General features: G+C 42.8%; 1 protein-coding gene across 2 annotated transcripts in view; it reads right to left on the reverse strand.

Annotated features, from left to right (window-relative positions):
• Positions 1–1,018: 1,018 nt before the first annotated feature.
• The window catches only part of SAP30BP (SAP30 binding protein), a gene marked incomplete at its 3' end in the record, with an annotated part of 30,863 nt that continues 18,500 nt past the window's right edge, over positions 1,019–13,381 (reverse strand). For both annotated transcript variants that reach the window (XM_082008052.1, XM_082008051.1), the window contains 7 exons: positions 7,327–7,415; positions 4,710–4,801; positions 4,180–4,240; positions 3,638–3,689; positions 3,196–3,254; positions 1,876–1,960; positions 1,019–1,200 (listed from right to left, as the gene is read on the reverse strand). In XM_082008052.1, coding sequence (XP_081864178.1) covers positions 1,019–1,200; positions 1,876–1,960; positions 3,196–3,254; positions 3,638–3,689; positions 4,180–4,240; positions 4,710–4,801; positions 7,327–7,415 — 620 coding nt within the window. The remainder of the gene's footprint in view (positions 1,201–1,875; positions 1,961–3,195; positions 3,255–3,637; positions 3,690–4,179; positions 4,241–4,709; positions 4,802–7,326; positions 7,416–13,381) is intronic.

Consider the following 13,381-nt stretch of genomic DNA (forward strand, 5'->3'; position numbering starts at 1 on the left):
GAAATGCAGACACATCAATGACACCAGGGTTTTTTTAAAGTCTTTTCCATCTTTATAATAATTTTTTGCTACACAGGTAAGAAGATTTATACAATAAAATTTTCAACTGAAAATACTTTTTCACAACAGTGGAGCAAGCAGTAACTGCCATGTGTGCATATCACAGTACATCGCTATCTAGTACAAAGATGGACAATATCAAAATTAAGATCAGACACTCTCCTCTGCTTATCTGCTGTCCAATTTTATTCCACGGCAACGGAAGAGTTTTCTGCATAGGTCTTTGCAAATGAGCTCACAAATCAAACCTCTACAGCTTATGGGTTCTGCATAGATATCCATCCCTGCAAGACAGTAGCAAGACTATTTCAGCACAGTTTCCTCAATAGTTCAACTATTTAACATGTGGTCACTAAGATCTACAGATATGCACACCAGTACAGATGTCAGTACTATAACAAAGAGCGAAACTACACTCATAGATGTAGATCGCCTCAAGTCTCTGCTACACATTTGAAGATGGACACTGACCAATTGTCTCTGCTTTAATTCCCTTGGAACTGAGTTAGCACACATGAGGGAGGCACATACCACAAGCTGCTAGCAGCCTTTGAGCATGACCTGGAATACACAAGAGTAATACTGATATTCCTTCACTACTTTCCTTTTTTTTTTCTCCCTAAACCAGACTTGCAAGTAGGGTAAGACCTTAATGAAGTAATTTAATAAGCTAACTTTTACAAGCTGACTCCAGATACCAGCATATATACTCCTCCAGCACAACACATACAGACTGGTTCTTCCCACAGCAAGAAAAGGCAGAGGCATTTTCGGCAGAGGTCCATTCCTGTGGCCACACAGCTGGCATGCCGGCTCCTGCCCCATTCTTTCAAAAGGGAACTGTGGTCTGTTTCAAAGAATCTTGTCATCTTTTACCAAAGGCAAAAGCTACCCCTCCCTTCTGAGAACAATGGCTTCAATGACAATTAAGTCCAAAAATTCAGGCTCAGCACACCAGTCACTGCTTTGCCTTTTTCACAATGGTGCCAACAGCCGATATAACTGTAGTTTTGGATCCACTTGCGCTGGTTGTCACTGTGACAACACCTGGCAGTGTTGCAGTAGTGGTGAGGATGGTGGGCTGAGCTATCGTTGTTACAGGGATGGCCGAGTCCCACTTGCTCTTCCTCTTCTGGGCATCTGTGAATTTGATTAGATCAAGCAAATGAGGATTAGCGTTATGTTCAAGGTCACCAATCCCTTTGTAATACTCTGTCTTGTCAACTCTTAATATACCACTGCTTGACTAGACAACTTTCCCTCACATTAATTTCAGCACACACTGGCAGTAAATGTTGAGGAGGAAAGATAACTTTATACTTCAGGAGTCAAAGTAAAACTCTAGACCTGAACTCCAGCCAAATGGGAGACAGGTTCACTCCCTGCCCCAAAGCATATTTCATTTTAACAGAGCACAAGTATCCCAGTTGCTCAGGTACTGGCACAGGACACTCAGCCTCCAGTGGATTTTCTCCATTCCTCCCAGTTTAAAAGGCAGGCTGTAGCCAGGAGAACGATTTTCAGTCTTTCCAAATCTCTTGAGATGTATCAGTCCCAAGATAAGTCCCAAGATGAGTCCCACAAACATCAGCAGGTTTCTTGACCCACTAATAAACTTCTTCACTATCAAACTTGTCTCCTAAGCTTTTATTGCAGAAGGACAGCCATGGGATATAGGGACTAGAGAAAAGCTAGTCTGTCAACTCCGGGAAGGAACACTATACACACAATCAGCAAGGAACCTTCAGGGTTTCCAGGAAGCACTAATCTCAGCATTACTGCAGCTTAATAGGTACAATCACAGCCATTCTTTACCTCCCACAGTGGTACTGGCTGTTGTGGTTGTTGTAGAAGCAGCACTTGTGGTGGTACCTTTTTTAGTGCCAGTCACAAACTCAATCTGGGAAGGGAGAGAAACACAGGAGAAAGGGAAGAAGATAAAGATGAAATGTTAATATACGTAGTTTTTTTTTTAACCCACATTGCTTCTTTATGTTTTTAAGAACAGCTTTAATGTCATGTAAGACGTTGGCCTCTGAGCTGACGGTCACGCAGGAAGAAAGATGTAGGCCTCAGGCCAAAGTGTACTGAAGTCATGATCCTTAAGGATTCCTGCAACCCAGCTCTTAAGTCAGGTACAATAAAAATGTGTTTGTTAACTGGTATAAGCATAGGAATTTGATATAGCTCAGAACGGACAGATCCTGGTCATTAAAGAATGTATTTATACAGTTAGAAGTTCCTGTTCTTTTTCTTTTAAGAAACATGCAAGACAAGTCCCTACCTGCGCAATTTACTGCGACTGCATCATAGCAGGAAACCTAGCAACGAGAGCTACAACAGCATGCAGTCTCGTATTTTCAAAACTGCAGATATGAGCAAGGACGTAATCAGATACCTGTGTTACTGTGCAAAACCCAAAACAAACAGCAAGATACAGCATGCACTGCAAGAAAAAAACACCTCCACATACTGAATATGGAAGGAGCCTTCTGCAAGGTTAGATGGCAATCTCTAACATTAGACAGTTTTCTAATGCCAGCCACTAGCTTAAAGGCAACACTACTGAAGGACAGTAATAAAGCCTTCCAAAGCCTGCCTGTTGTTGTTCGGGGGTACATAAGAATGTACATTTTGCAACAAACACAGTTAAAGTTAAAAAAGGCCCAACATTTCTGGAAATTAGGTGCAAGAAGGCTGTTCAAGGAGAACAGAAAGAAAGTATCACCTCAAAATGAGATATGGTGAGGAAATTAAGCGATAACTAGGCTACACCACCAGGTAAAATGTCACAGATTAAGAAAAAAGCTGTTCTTTATGTATTATCTTGCCTGTACCAGTCTTACTGAATACCATTTTAAGAGCTCTGGTTTCAAAATACCGACAAAACCAAAAGAAATCTAGCGGAATATACAACCTAGAGAAACGGACCTGTAAGGAAGGGCAAACAACTTGATCTATGCAGCTTGGAAAAAGACATGCAAAAAGAAAGGACAAATGGGGTGGGGGGGTAGGGGGGAAAAAATCAGTATTAGCACAGAGCACCATTCATAAAAAACAGCAAAGCAGCAAAATGAAATTCAGCAGGGAAACAAAAACCCTGCATCTCCATCTCTTTTGATTTTAAATAGCTACCTTTGTGCGCTCCTTCTTGGCCTTCTCCAATTTGTCCATTTCAATCTTCTGGGCTTTCGCTGAGAAAGATCAGAAGTTACAAGAAGCACTAGGAACAGTAAAAACCCATAGTTCTCTCTCACACACTTCCAATCAAAAACTTCAAACTGTGTATAGAAAATTAAAATGCCATGAAACTAACTACTGCTTTTTAATCAAAGCATTACTGCAGTAAATTAATCATTTAAGAGATGAAAACATTGAAGCAGCAATTTAAATGAAAAGGCTTTCCAGACTGATGAAGCATCAATAACATTCAGGCACATCCAACCAGAATGAACTAGTTAAAGAGCAGCATGTGATGACTTCTCATTTATAAAGGAATTGAAGACTCCAGTGCAGTTAATTAACTACAAAACACAAAGAACTAAGTTAGGACAAACCCAAGACTTCCTGGAATTACCTAGTGCCTCATAATACGAATCCTCTGACCAGCCATGAGGATCAAACATGTCCTAAAGAAAAAAATAAGTCAGATTAGGGCTATTTCCACATATACACAAAACCCAGCTCAAAAATGCTTTATGTATTTCTGTTCACTGATGATACTCAGTACTGATTTCCTCTTATATCCCAGTGACACAAAGATCACATCAGACTTTCTTTTACAGGACCACATTCTGTTGTGAATGAAGAAACAGCTTTGAAGCCAAGAGGATGCTGGGATAAGTCATGCATTTTTCTGCTGCTCAGCTTCTATCTCCCCTGAGGAGTTTCATGTGTATCTACAAACTTCAGCAGTTGTTGTTCAGAATCATTATAGCAAAGTTGGAGCCACTGAGATTAAGTACCACATAAAAACATTCACGTCAATGCAGAGGATCAGACTAAAGTTCCCTTAAAGGGCGTCTAAAGAAGCAGGCTCAAGAAAGCCTGAGGTAAGACCTTACATCCCTGTATTACCTTTTACCCACCCCCTTGCCAGTCAAAAGTATTGCACCTCACCTTTGGATAATTTGTACCGAGTTCATCAATTGAACAAAACTGGATCAGCTTTTCATAGATGCTGCAAAGGAAAGACAAGAGTTCAGGACAGAGCCAGTGAGCTAGAAGTAAATGGAAGTATTTCAGATTTGTTAGAAGAAAGAGGTTATCACCTCTTCACACTGCAAGAATAAAATCAGAACCTGGGAAGCTATGCTTGCTGTGATGGATGTGGCATGCCATTAACCACATTATTTCCTACTACTCCCAAATTAATCTCCCAGCTCCCAGAACAGACACATCTTCTAAAATACTTCATCCAAAGCCTGTACATTTAAAAATCTAATTGACACACCAACTCTTACTGTTGTCTCACAGAACACAAAGAAGAGTTTTACAGTTTCAGTTACAATCAAATTATGTCTTTCATTTTTGTAAGTAATAGTACTTCTTACTCAGGATCCTGTTTCTGCTACAACTCCAACAAAGAGGAAAATCCTTGGAATTTGCTCTGTGGTGCCTTGGTCACACAGAAAAAGATGGTGGCTTACCTGGGGTTGCGGAACTCCTTTTTCCTCTGAATGATGTAGTTCATATCCATGCCCTCTTTTATCTTCCTCTCATATAGCTTTTGAATTTTATCCTAAGGGAGGAAGATTACAGGGTGAGCCAGTACGAAAAGGAGGAGCACACCAGCTGACTATCAAAAAGTGTACGTGTGGGAACAAGCCAACTGATCCAGTGACCTCCTTGCATGGAACAAGGATTCCACCTCTCCCCTAAGGCCAGGCAGGCTGATTAGCACAGACATTCCCTCCTTTAAGGTCAGAAAGTATCTTTGTGAACTGTCTGGGTAGGTAAGGGAATTGATCTTTGCACTTCCTGAAGGCTTCAGTGATTGAAGATTTGCCTTTGAGGCAGTAGTGCACACTCCTCCTTCCCAGTCTGTTGCTTCCCTTTATAGCTACGAGTCTAGAGAAGTAGAAGCCAGCTCCAAGAGGGTGAGATGAAATCCATAAAGATTCTCCCACAACTTACAGTGACCATCACAGCCACCTTCAGACTCCAGTGTGCACCTGAAAAACAGCTTCTGGGCTACACTGCACAGAAGGCAAGGCTCATGGCTATGCCTGGGTAACAGATGAGCAGAGCCAAGTCCTGCTGGAGAACTAAACCCAATGTGATCACCAGGTGTTGCTAGTGGTGCCTACTGGCAGCCAAACACTCTTAGGGACAGCACACTTGTAAATCCCTGCTTTGGCACAAGCGGCCAATTAGATGGAATCGGCTTCTCTTTGCAGATCACTCATAGTTACGAAGTCTATGGATATCTGACTGAAGCCCCAAGCCCCTGCAAAGGTAACTTAATTGACTCAGGTTGGAAATGTCAAGCAGTCTACTCTCCAAAAAGACTGAAAGATTTAAAAATAAACATGATTTTTTTTCTTCCTCAGCAAGGTAGTGAAACACCTTAGAAGTACTTTTACTCTGGTGATGCTGAAGGGATAGCAAAAGCAGAAACTTTCAGACGGAACTTATACTTAAGTGGTACTACTAGGAGAATATTCTTAGTAATTTCCTTCGTCCTTTCTTTTTGACACAAATTTCTCATGTACAAGAGGCATACAAGATAAGACCAGAGGCTAGGCCTTCAGTCTTGCAGGATGGGAGAGCTGAGTCAATTTTCCTTTGCTGCTTCTGGGTAAGTCACTTCATACCTCCCTCCGTACGGACAGTCAACTCAAATACAGAACTGACTATTGTCTAAGGGTTTGCTGATGCCTGAATAAAAGAGAATTGTTAAGAACTGATATGAAACTTCTATTTCAACAACTTTTAAAAAGCTTTATAAGATAAATTTGCATCAGGTCCTCAGAAAAATTAGCAAGAAGAAATTACACAATCTCCACATCCAGTGCACACATCATAAGGTTTGAAGGAACAACGGCAAAAAGGTGAATTTGGGGAGCAGAAATGATTGAAAAGGTGTTCCCTTTTGTCCCCTCCCCATGGAGGTAGCACTATAGTTCCCAAAGGCCACAGGTGAGGAACTACTCAGTCAACTTTATGATAAGAAATACTCCCTTTGGCAGAGCTCAAGACACAGTTTATTAGAGGAAGAATCTGACAAAAGGAAAGAGCAAATCAACAGCCTAGAACATTTTGCATCTCTAAAGAACAATCCCACCTCCTTGCTCAAAGTGCTTTAAGATGTGGTTTGACCTGCTGACAGAGGACAAATTCTCCTTTGATTTAACATAGTAAACTGCTGTCAAAGGGGAAGAAAATCTGTTTTATTCTGTCTACTCTCTCAAGCTCTGTGCATTCCTCAGATCTAACGCACTCTAATGCATTGATGTCAGAACAGTAAAATCCTCCTACAGCACAAGAGGAGGAATGGGTGTGCCCAGGTACACTGTGTGGAGCAGAAAGAGCGATCTGGATGGCGAGTCACTCTGAATCACCATTGCACAGTAGTAGCTTACTTTACAGAACATTCCAGAAGTGATTCTTTACTTTTATTTCTACTGGGCAGATAACTGCGGTTAAAACTCAAATGGGTGGTAGGAAACAGCAGCCCCTGCCCTTTCATTTGCCCTCCGTCAGGAGGAGGAAAACAGAGCAGGAGGTTATTGCAAAGTTGGTTACTGCAATTATTTGGGTGTGCACCAGAGAAAACATACGTTTGTTTTCTTTTGCTGCCTCTAAGTTACTAGCCTTCCCTCTTAATGTTTATCATCTAGAGATACGTAGGTGGAAAAGGAATCCAGTCAATGCTGCCTCAACTATTCCAGTTAGAGGATTCTCAGGCCCGTATAGAAAAACAATGATTTGTTCTTTCCTTCGAAGCTGAATTTGCTGAGGTAAGAGGATAGCAGCCTTCACAGTAAACATCGCTTCTGTGTCATTGGTGGGATCAAGAGCCGTTCTAAAGCGTTAAGTGACCCACAGAGACTAGAAAACAGCTTTAAGCTACTTTGAGATTCCTAAACTAGAATTACTGTAAAGTCTAAAGCATTAACACAGTGCATTCATAATCTCTATGTGGTAAGACCCCAGCTTTAATGTTTTAACTTATGCAAAAATACTGAACAGAGTTCCCAAATATCCCTCCTCCCTACTGAATTGCAAGCCTTTAAAAAAAACACAAATTGGACTTATACCAACCTGCAAGTGGTTAGAACATCTGCCAGGAGGCTCAGGAGGGATTTTGATCTCATCTGGAGACATGTTCCGCACTCTCTCTGAAAAAGAAGCTGTAGAGAGCAAACTGGGCATGAGTTTTGGCAATACTGAAGGGAATTTAAGCCATGCAAGTCATTAAACTTGTTTCATGACCTTGCTAGTGCTACTCTATCATTGAGAACCGATGGGTAAAGGTAACAGGGGAATGCTGTCAACTGGTACTCGTGGGGTTTTCAAAGTGCTGAGCAAGAAGCAACTAACCTAAGGATTAGATCATTAGAAGAGGGATGAGATGCTTATTTTATTGGTATCTACCTTATACTGTGGCTTTGTGTCATGCCCAGGCTTAAAATTTTATTTTCAGGGGTCTCTTCACCCCAGAATGGGCATATGAAAAGCTAAGCTACTTCCCATTCCAGCTGCAATTGTTGATAAGATCCTCAAAGGCAAAGGATCTTCAGAGGAACAAAGGTCGGTTTGTGGAATGTATCTCTAAACCCCTGCACTATGCGCCACACACCGAGCCCTCCACTACTCCAGGTCTTCCGTATGCACTTTAAAGTCCTGCGCTGAACAGCTCAGATAACCTGGAGTCTCTGACAAAACTTGTGCCAGGATACTCTCAGATAGAATCAGACTGTGTACGTGGAGGATCACGGGATCAGTCTAAAGCAGCCTGGCTCATCGCCATTTTGGGGGCGGCAGTCACTTTGGGTCCTATTTATTTTAAGACCTATCTACATAGAATCATAGAATACCAGGTTGGAAGGGACCTCAAGAATCATCTGGTCCAACTTTTCTTGGCAAAAATGCAGTCTAGACAAGATGGCCAAGCACTCTGTCCAGCTGAATCTTAAGTGTTCAGTGTTGGGGAATCCACCACTTCCCCAGGGAGATTATTCCAATTGCTGATTGTTTTCATTATGAAAAATTTTCCTTTTATCCAGTCGCAACCTCCCCAGGAGTTACCTGTACCCATTATCCCTTGTCTTTTCCATGTGACTCATTGTAAAAAGGGTGTCTCCATCTTCTTTGTACCCGCCCTTTAAATGTTGGAACACATAAGGTCTCCCCTAAGGCTTCTTTTCTCAAGGCTGAACAAACCCAGTTCTCTCAGCCTTTCCTCATATAACGGGCTTCCCAGTCCTTTGATCATCTTTGTGGCCCTTCTCTGGACCTTCTCCAACCTGTCCACATCTTTTTGCATAGTGGGGACCAAAACCGAACACAGTATTCCAGATGTGGCCTGACAAGCATTGAGTGGGATAATGACTCCTTTATCTCTGCTGGCAAAGGCCTTGTCAATGCAACGCAGCATCTCGTTGGCTTTCTTGGCCACAGCAGCACACTGTTCACTCCCATTGAGCTGCTTGTCCACCAGGACCCCCAGATGTCTTTCCAAAGAGCTGCTCCCCAGCTGGGTAGATCCCAGCCTGTGCTGCACTTCTGGATTACATTTTCTCAGGTATAAGACCTTACACTTGTCCCTGTTGAACTTCATAAGGTTCTTACAGCCTATTCAGGAGAGTGAACCAAAAATGGTTCAAGAAGGGAACAACCCTCCCCAAGGCTGTCAGTAGTTAACCACAAGAAATTGCGTTTCATCCTTAAGTTAACGTTTCCTTAATGGGCACTTTGATCTTTGCTTACTGAGTTGACTATTGCTAGAAAGAACAACTTGTTCCCCAGGGCTGAGAACAAACCAGTACACACTGCCAGATCTCTATAGCTGTTTGTGTTGGGATATACTATTAGAGTACCCCATTGCCCTGTAAAGATTAGTTTACAGAGTTACCAGAAGAAACTGCCATGTTTCCTCCCTATTGCTTGCTACTTTCCCACTATTATGAGAAACCCAGGCAGTTATCTAGGCAAGTCTTGGAGCAGAGATTTGTGCCACATTTAAGTAACTGGGATGGTTTTCAACCATAATTTGTACAGGGAATACATCCCAGAGTTGTAGTTTGTAGTGGGTAAGAAAGACCTGACACCAGCACAGAAGTCCTATCAACCAAGCCATTCAGATTTGCAGCTCCTCAATTATACATTCCTCATTAAAAGCTGCCTGAACTGCAGTTTCAGCACACTCAAGTTCAGCTCCTTTGACTAAAGCCCAGAAAGGCCCAAAGGATAGACACGGGCATTTGAACACGGCGTGCTGCTTTCCAGCACAGAGCGTCGAATAGCTGAGGTTACAAGTAATCAACACTGCACATGTTCAGTGCTACTACAGTTTCTATTTCTTTTGTAAAAAAGCACTAAGGACACTATCCTTTGGAGATGCAAAGCTAGCAAGCAGTCTCTCATTCTATTTGATCAAGATGTTGCCAAGGGTTAAATTCTTCAGCAGTTGCTAGTAATGAACAAAAAGTGTCCTTTGGCATTTACTAAGAGGGTGCCTGTATGGAGGAAGGAAAGCCTGCCAGAGCCCCTACAGAAAGGCAGGCAAACTGGAGCTCTCTGACAACAAGGCAGACATTTGTTGTAGGTTACAGCTGCTGGTGGGATGAGAAGCCTATACTTCTAATTAGAGTTTCAGGAACCCAGGGAGAGAGTAGCAAATAGACAGTAGTGTGCATAATAGATGGCACACTAGGCTTTCCGGAAAAGGTAAAAGCTGATTAATGGCTTAAGAGATTCACAGCATCAGCAGAAACATTAAAAAAGAAAAAAAGCCACCAAACCCAGGCTTTATAAGGCAAAGAAAGGACCTAAAAAAAAAAAAAAAAAAAATCAAGCTCCAGACTAGACATCCCATAGGCTTCTTATCTTTGCCTATGACCAGAAGAGCCACAGAGAAACAAAATATTTATGGGAAGGGGAACTGTGGGCTCATATAAACTCGGGAACTATGGGCAAGAACTCTGTCTAGCCAGCAAAGAAGTCACAAAGTCCTAAGGGTATGTTCTGCAATCAAGTCAAAGCTCCCTTAAAACAGAAATAACATTGTAGGCAGAACAAGAGCTCCCAATGAGACAATATATTTTGACACATGACTTTCAGGTTTTGGTGCTCATTTGCTCTTTTGTTTGAGCCATGTGTAAACAATCATTTATCAACATTATACTGATGGGGGAAGGCATCTCTTAATGGCTTACAAAGAGCTGGAACTAAGACATCTTTGTCTGCTGCAATCCTGCCATAGCTGTACGCAGCTGAAGACTGAGTCAGCAGTGAGTCTACGTGCACCTCGCAAACTGAGCACAACATTCATCATTAGTCAGTTATTTCATCACACTGCAGCCAGACTGAGATGCCACATCATTAGGAAGAAAAGGATGAGTTTAACCCCTTCAGGCTTATTTACAGTAAGGAAGTACAAATTATCCATGCCCTCAAGCAGTCGTCAAACTTCCTCCCCAAACAGAGAGCAGAACAACCGATTCCACAGTCTCTTCCTACCAGCTCTTTCCCTAGAGGAAGGGGCAGCTGGGATTATCATGCAGAATATCCCTTGCATATATGGCCACAGGCTCCTATATAAAAGATTTTGTGTTTTCAAAGTCCCAAGCACAGTTTTCCGCTGTCTATAGAGTGGTAAATGCAGATGGACAGCTAACAACAAGGTGTGTCCCCACAGGATACATCCAACTGATTTACGCACCCTGTTACTTCTGCCAAGATCAAAGTTTTACTTTTACATGAGTCATAGGTAGCGACACTGGCTGCAGTCTCTAACTGGACCTGTGATTTGCTGGCTCTCAGCCTAGAGGATCTCCATGTGGGGACTTCAGGAAGTTGATTGTTGGCACAGTTAATCACTATGGGCACACCCAAATTCTGGCTCACGGTAAGTAAATACCTTCCCCTAATCAGATTCACAGTCCAGATAAAGAACTAAGACCATAAAGCAGATCCCATGACTCAGATGGAGTTCAAGAAAGTAGGAGCCAATGCACTGCCAGGTCTGCGACTCAAAGCATCCTGCTGCTGAAGGACACCGCCTCTGCTGCTTAGTCTGCGCATTCTCCTTCCACAAGCTGACCTAAAAGTTAGAAAATTCATCAATGCAAGCAATAGGTGCTTGTAGCTTTTTGTGCAGCGAACGCATGTGTTGTGGCGAGGTAGACATGTTCAGCTGCTCTCACGCTCCGCACAGCAGCCAAAGCACAATCAACTATTAGGGTGCACCTAGAAGAGGTTCACCATCTCAGTAGCCAATGGAGGGTATTTGCTTGCCAGATCGTGGTGAGGCAGATAATTAAATGGAAATGCTACATTTAACCTGCTTCAGTTTGAGACAGATGGGTTATCTGACCAGTATATCTAACAGTACAAAGACATAACTGCATAGCAGGAGAGAAAGTACCACAGTGCAAACCGTGCACTCAGTTTCTTCCAGAACAAAACAACTGCTCATGGCCCAAAGGCTATGCTGGAGACATGGATGGGGGGCACACAGGAGCTTTGTTGCCTACAGATGGGTAGGCACTTTTTCCTAGTGCAGAGAAAACCAAAAGAATAGAGAGCAAAGGAATAGAGCGCTGGCTGTACCTGGACAGACTGGGGTGTGGATCACCTGAGGTCTGGTAAAGCATCTTGCCTCTGCTCTCAGTGGGTAACGCTGCTCCTCAGGTAGGATTAAGAACTCCTGTCCCTTTCAAGGTTCACTTCTACGCTGCATCTTAAGCAGCCACGAGGGATTACAGGCAGTACCAGATGCCAGTTTGTTTATAATGGTCACACTATGCAAAAAAAACAAGCAAAGACCTGGAAAGGGTAAGCAGAGGGGCCTGGCTTTTCCCTGGAGACATGCAAACCGGTGGTGCCTGGTCTCTAAAACTGCATTCTTTGGCACTCTAATCAAGTCCACTTGGCATAAACCAGAGTGTGTGGGTTTCTGATTTCCTGGCACCAGAACAGCCAAATCAGAGGGAAGAACTGGAGGCAACAACATGCCAGTGAGTCACCCATCCATGGAAGGACACTAGTTCCCTTTCTGCTCCGTGGGCTGAGAAATGCAGAGAGAGACCTGCAACTCAGCCACATTTTCTGCTCTTATGAACACTGACTTTGTGCTCAGATATCCTAAGGGCTGGAGAGAACATTTCTTACAGTCCAAAAGGTAAACAACCATGCTGCAAAGAACTTCAGGGCAAAAAAAGTATTATTTTGCAAGGCTGCAGGAAACAGCAAATGCAATGTCCACCAGCACCGTGTACTCTTCAGAGTGGTACAAAAACCCCAAAAACACAACATGGATGCAGAAATCCATCAAAATGAGTTTCACATATACTTCCTCCTCAACCACAGGGCAGTTACTACTGGAAACTTCCCCTTCCATTCTTTCAGGTTTTGATTATGTGATCAGTACTTCAGCATAAGTCAGGACCATGCCCTTCCTAGCTGCCCATCCCTGCTGCTTTCTTTGTGTCAACTCTAGTGCTCACCTAGCATGCACTAAGTAGATCAGGGAATGGATCCAGCTGGAAGCCTCACAGGCCGGGGCGGGGAGGGAAGAGCAGTGAAGGTGGATCTCAGCTGGCTCCAACTCGCAGACCAGCTCAAGGCAGACAAATGTTAGCATGCGTCCAGGGGAGGTAAAACAGAAATATAAATGTAGGCTCCTGCCAAAAGTAATGGTGTACTTAAGCAACTACATAATCATGTACTTTAATAAGGGTGATGCTGAACAATGTAAGGTTATCTTCTGAGAAGGGCAGGCCCATAGGTTTTTAATGCAAAAAAGCAGTTGTATAAAACCATCTAAGGAAGACTTAAGACTTCCACATACTGATATTAGACAAAATTTTAGATGTCTAGATTGGAGAAGTTACTTGCTTTGTGTCAGAAAATCCTGCACCTTTTTCCATTCAAGAATTCCAACTCCAAAAATACAACTTTCCAGTAAGGGAGTGGTTCTCACGTTACACCAACCATAAGGCTCTTGCAACAGTTCCTTTTCAACTAGGTAAGATATGGTCTAATGCAAAAGACCTACAGAATCCAGCATGGCAAGTATGCTGACCTCTAACAACCTGGTTCTGCACAAAGCTAGCCTACATATTGGCTCTGTGTGTGCTACTATTGGGAAAGG

This window comes from Phaethon aethereus, assembly GCF_964289735.1.
Source record: "Phaethon aethereus genome assembly, chromosome: 18".
In the NCBI taxonomy this organism is placed as follows: Eukaryota; Metazoa; Chordata; class Aves; order Phaethontiformes; family Phaethontidae; genus Phaethon; species Phaethon aethereus.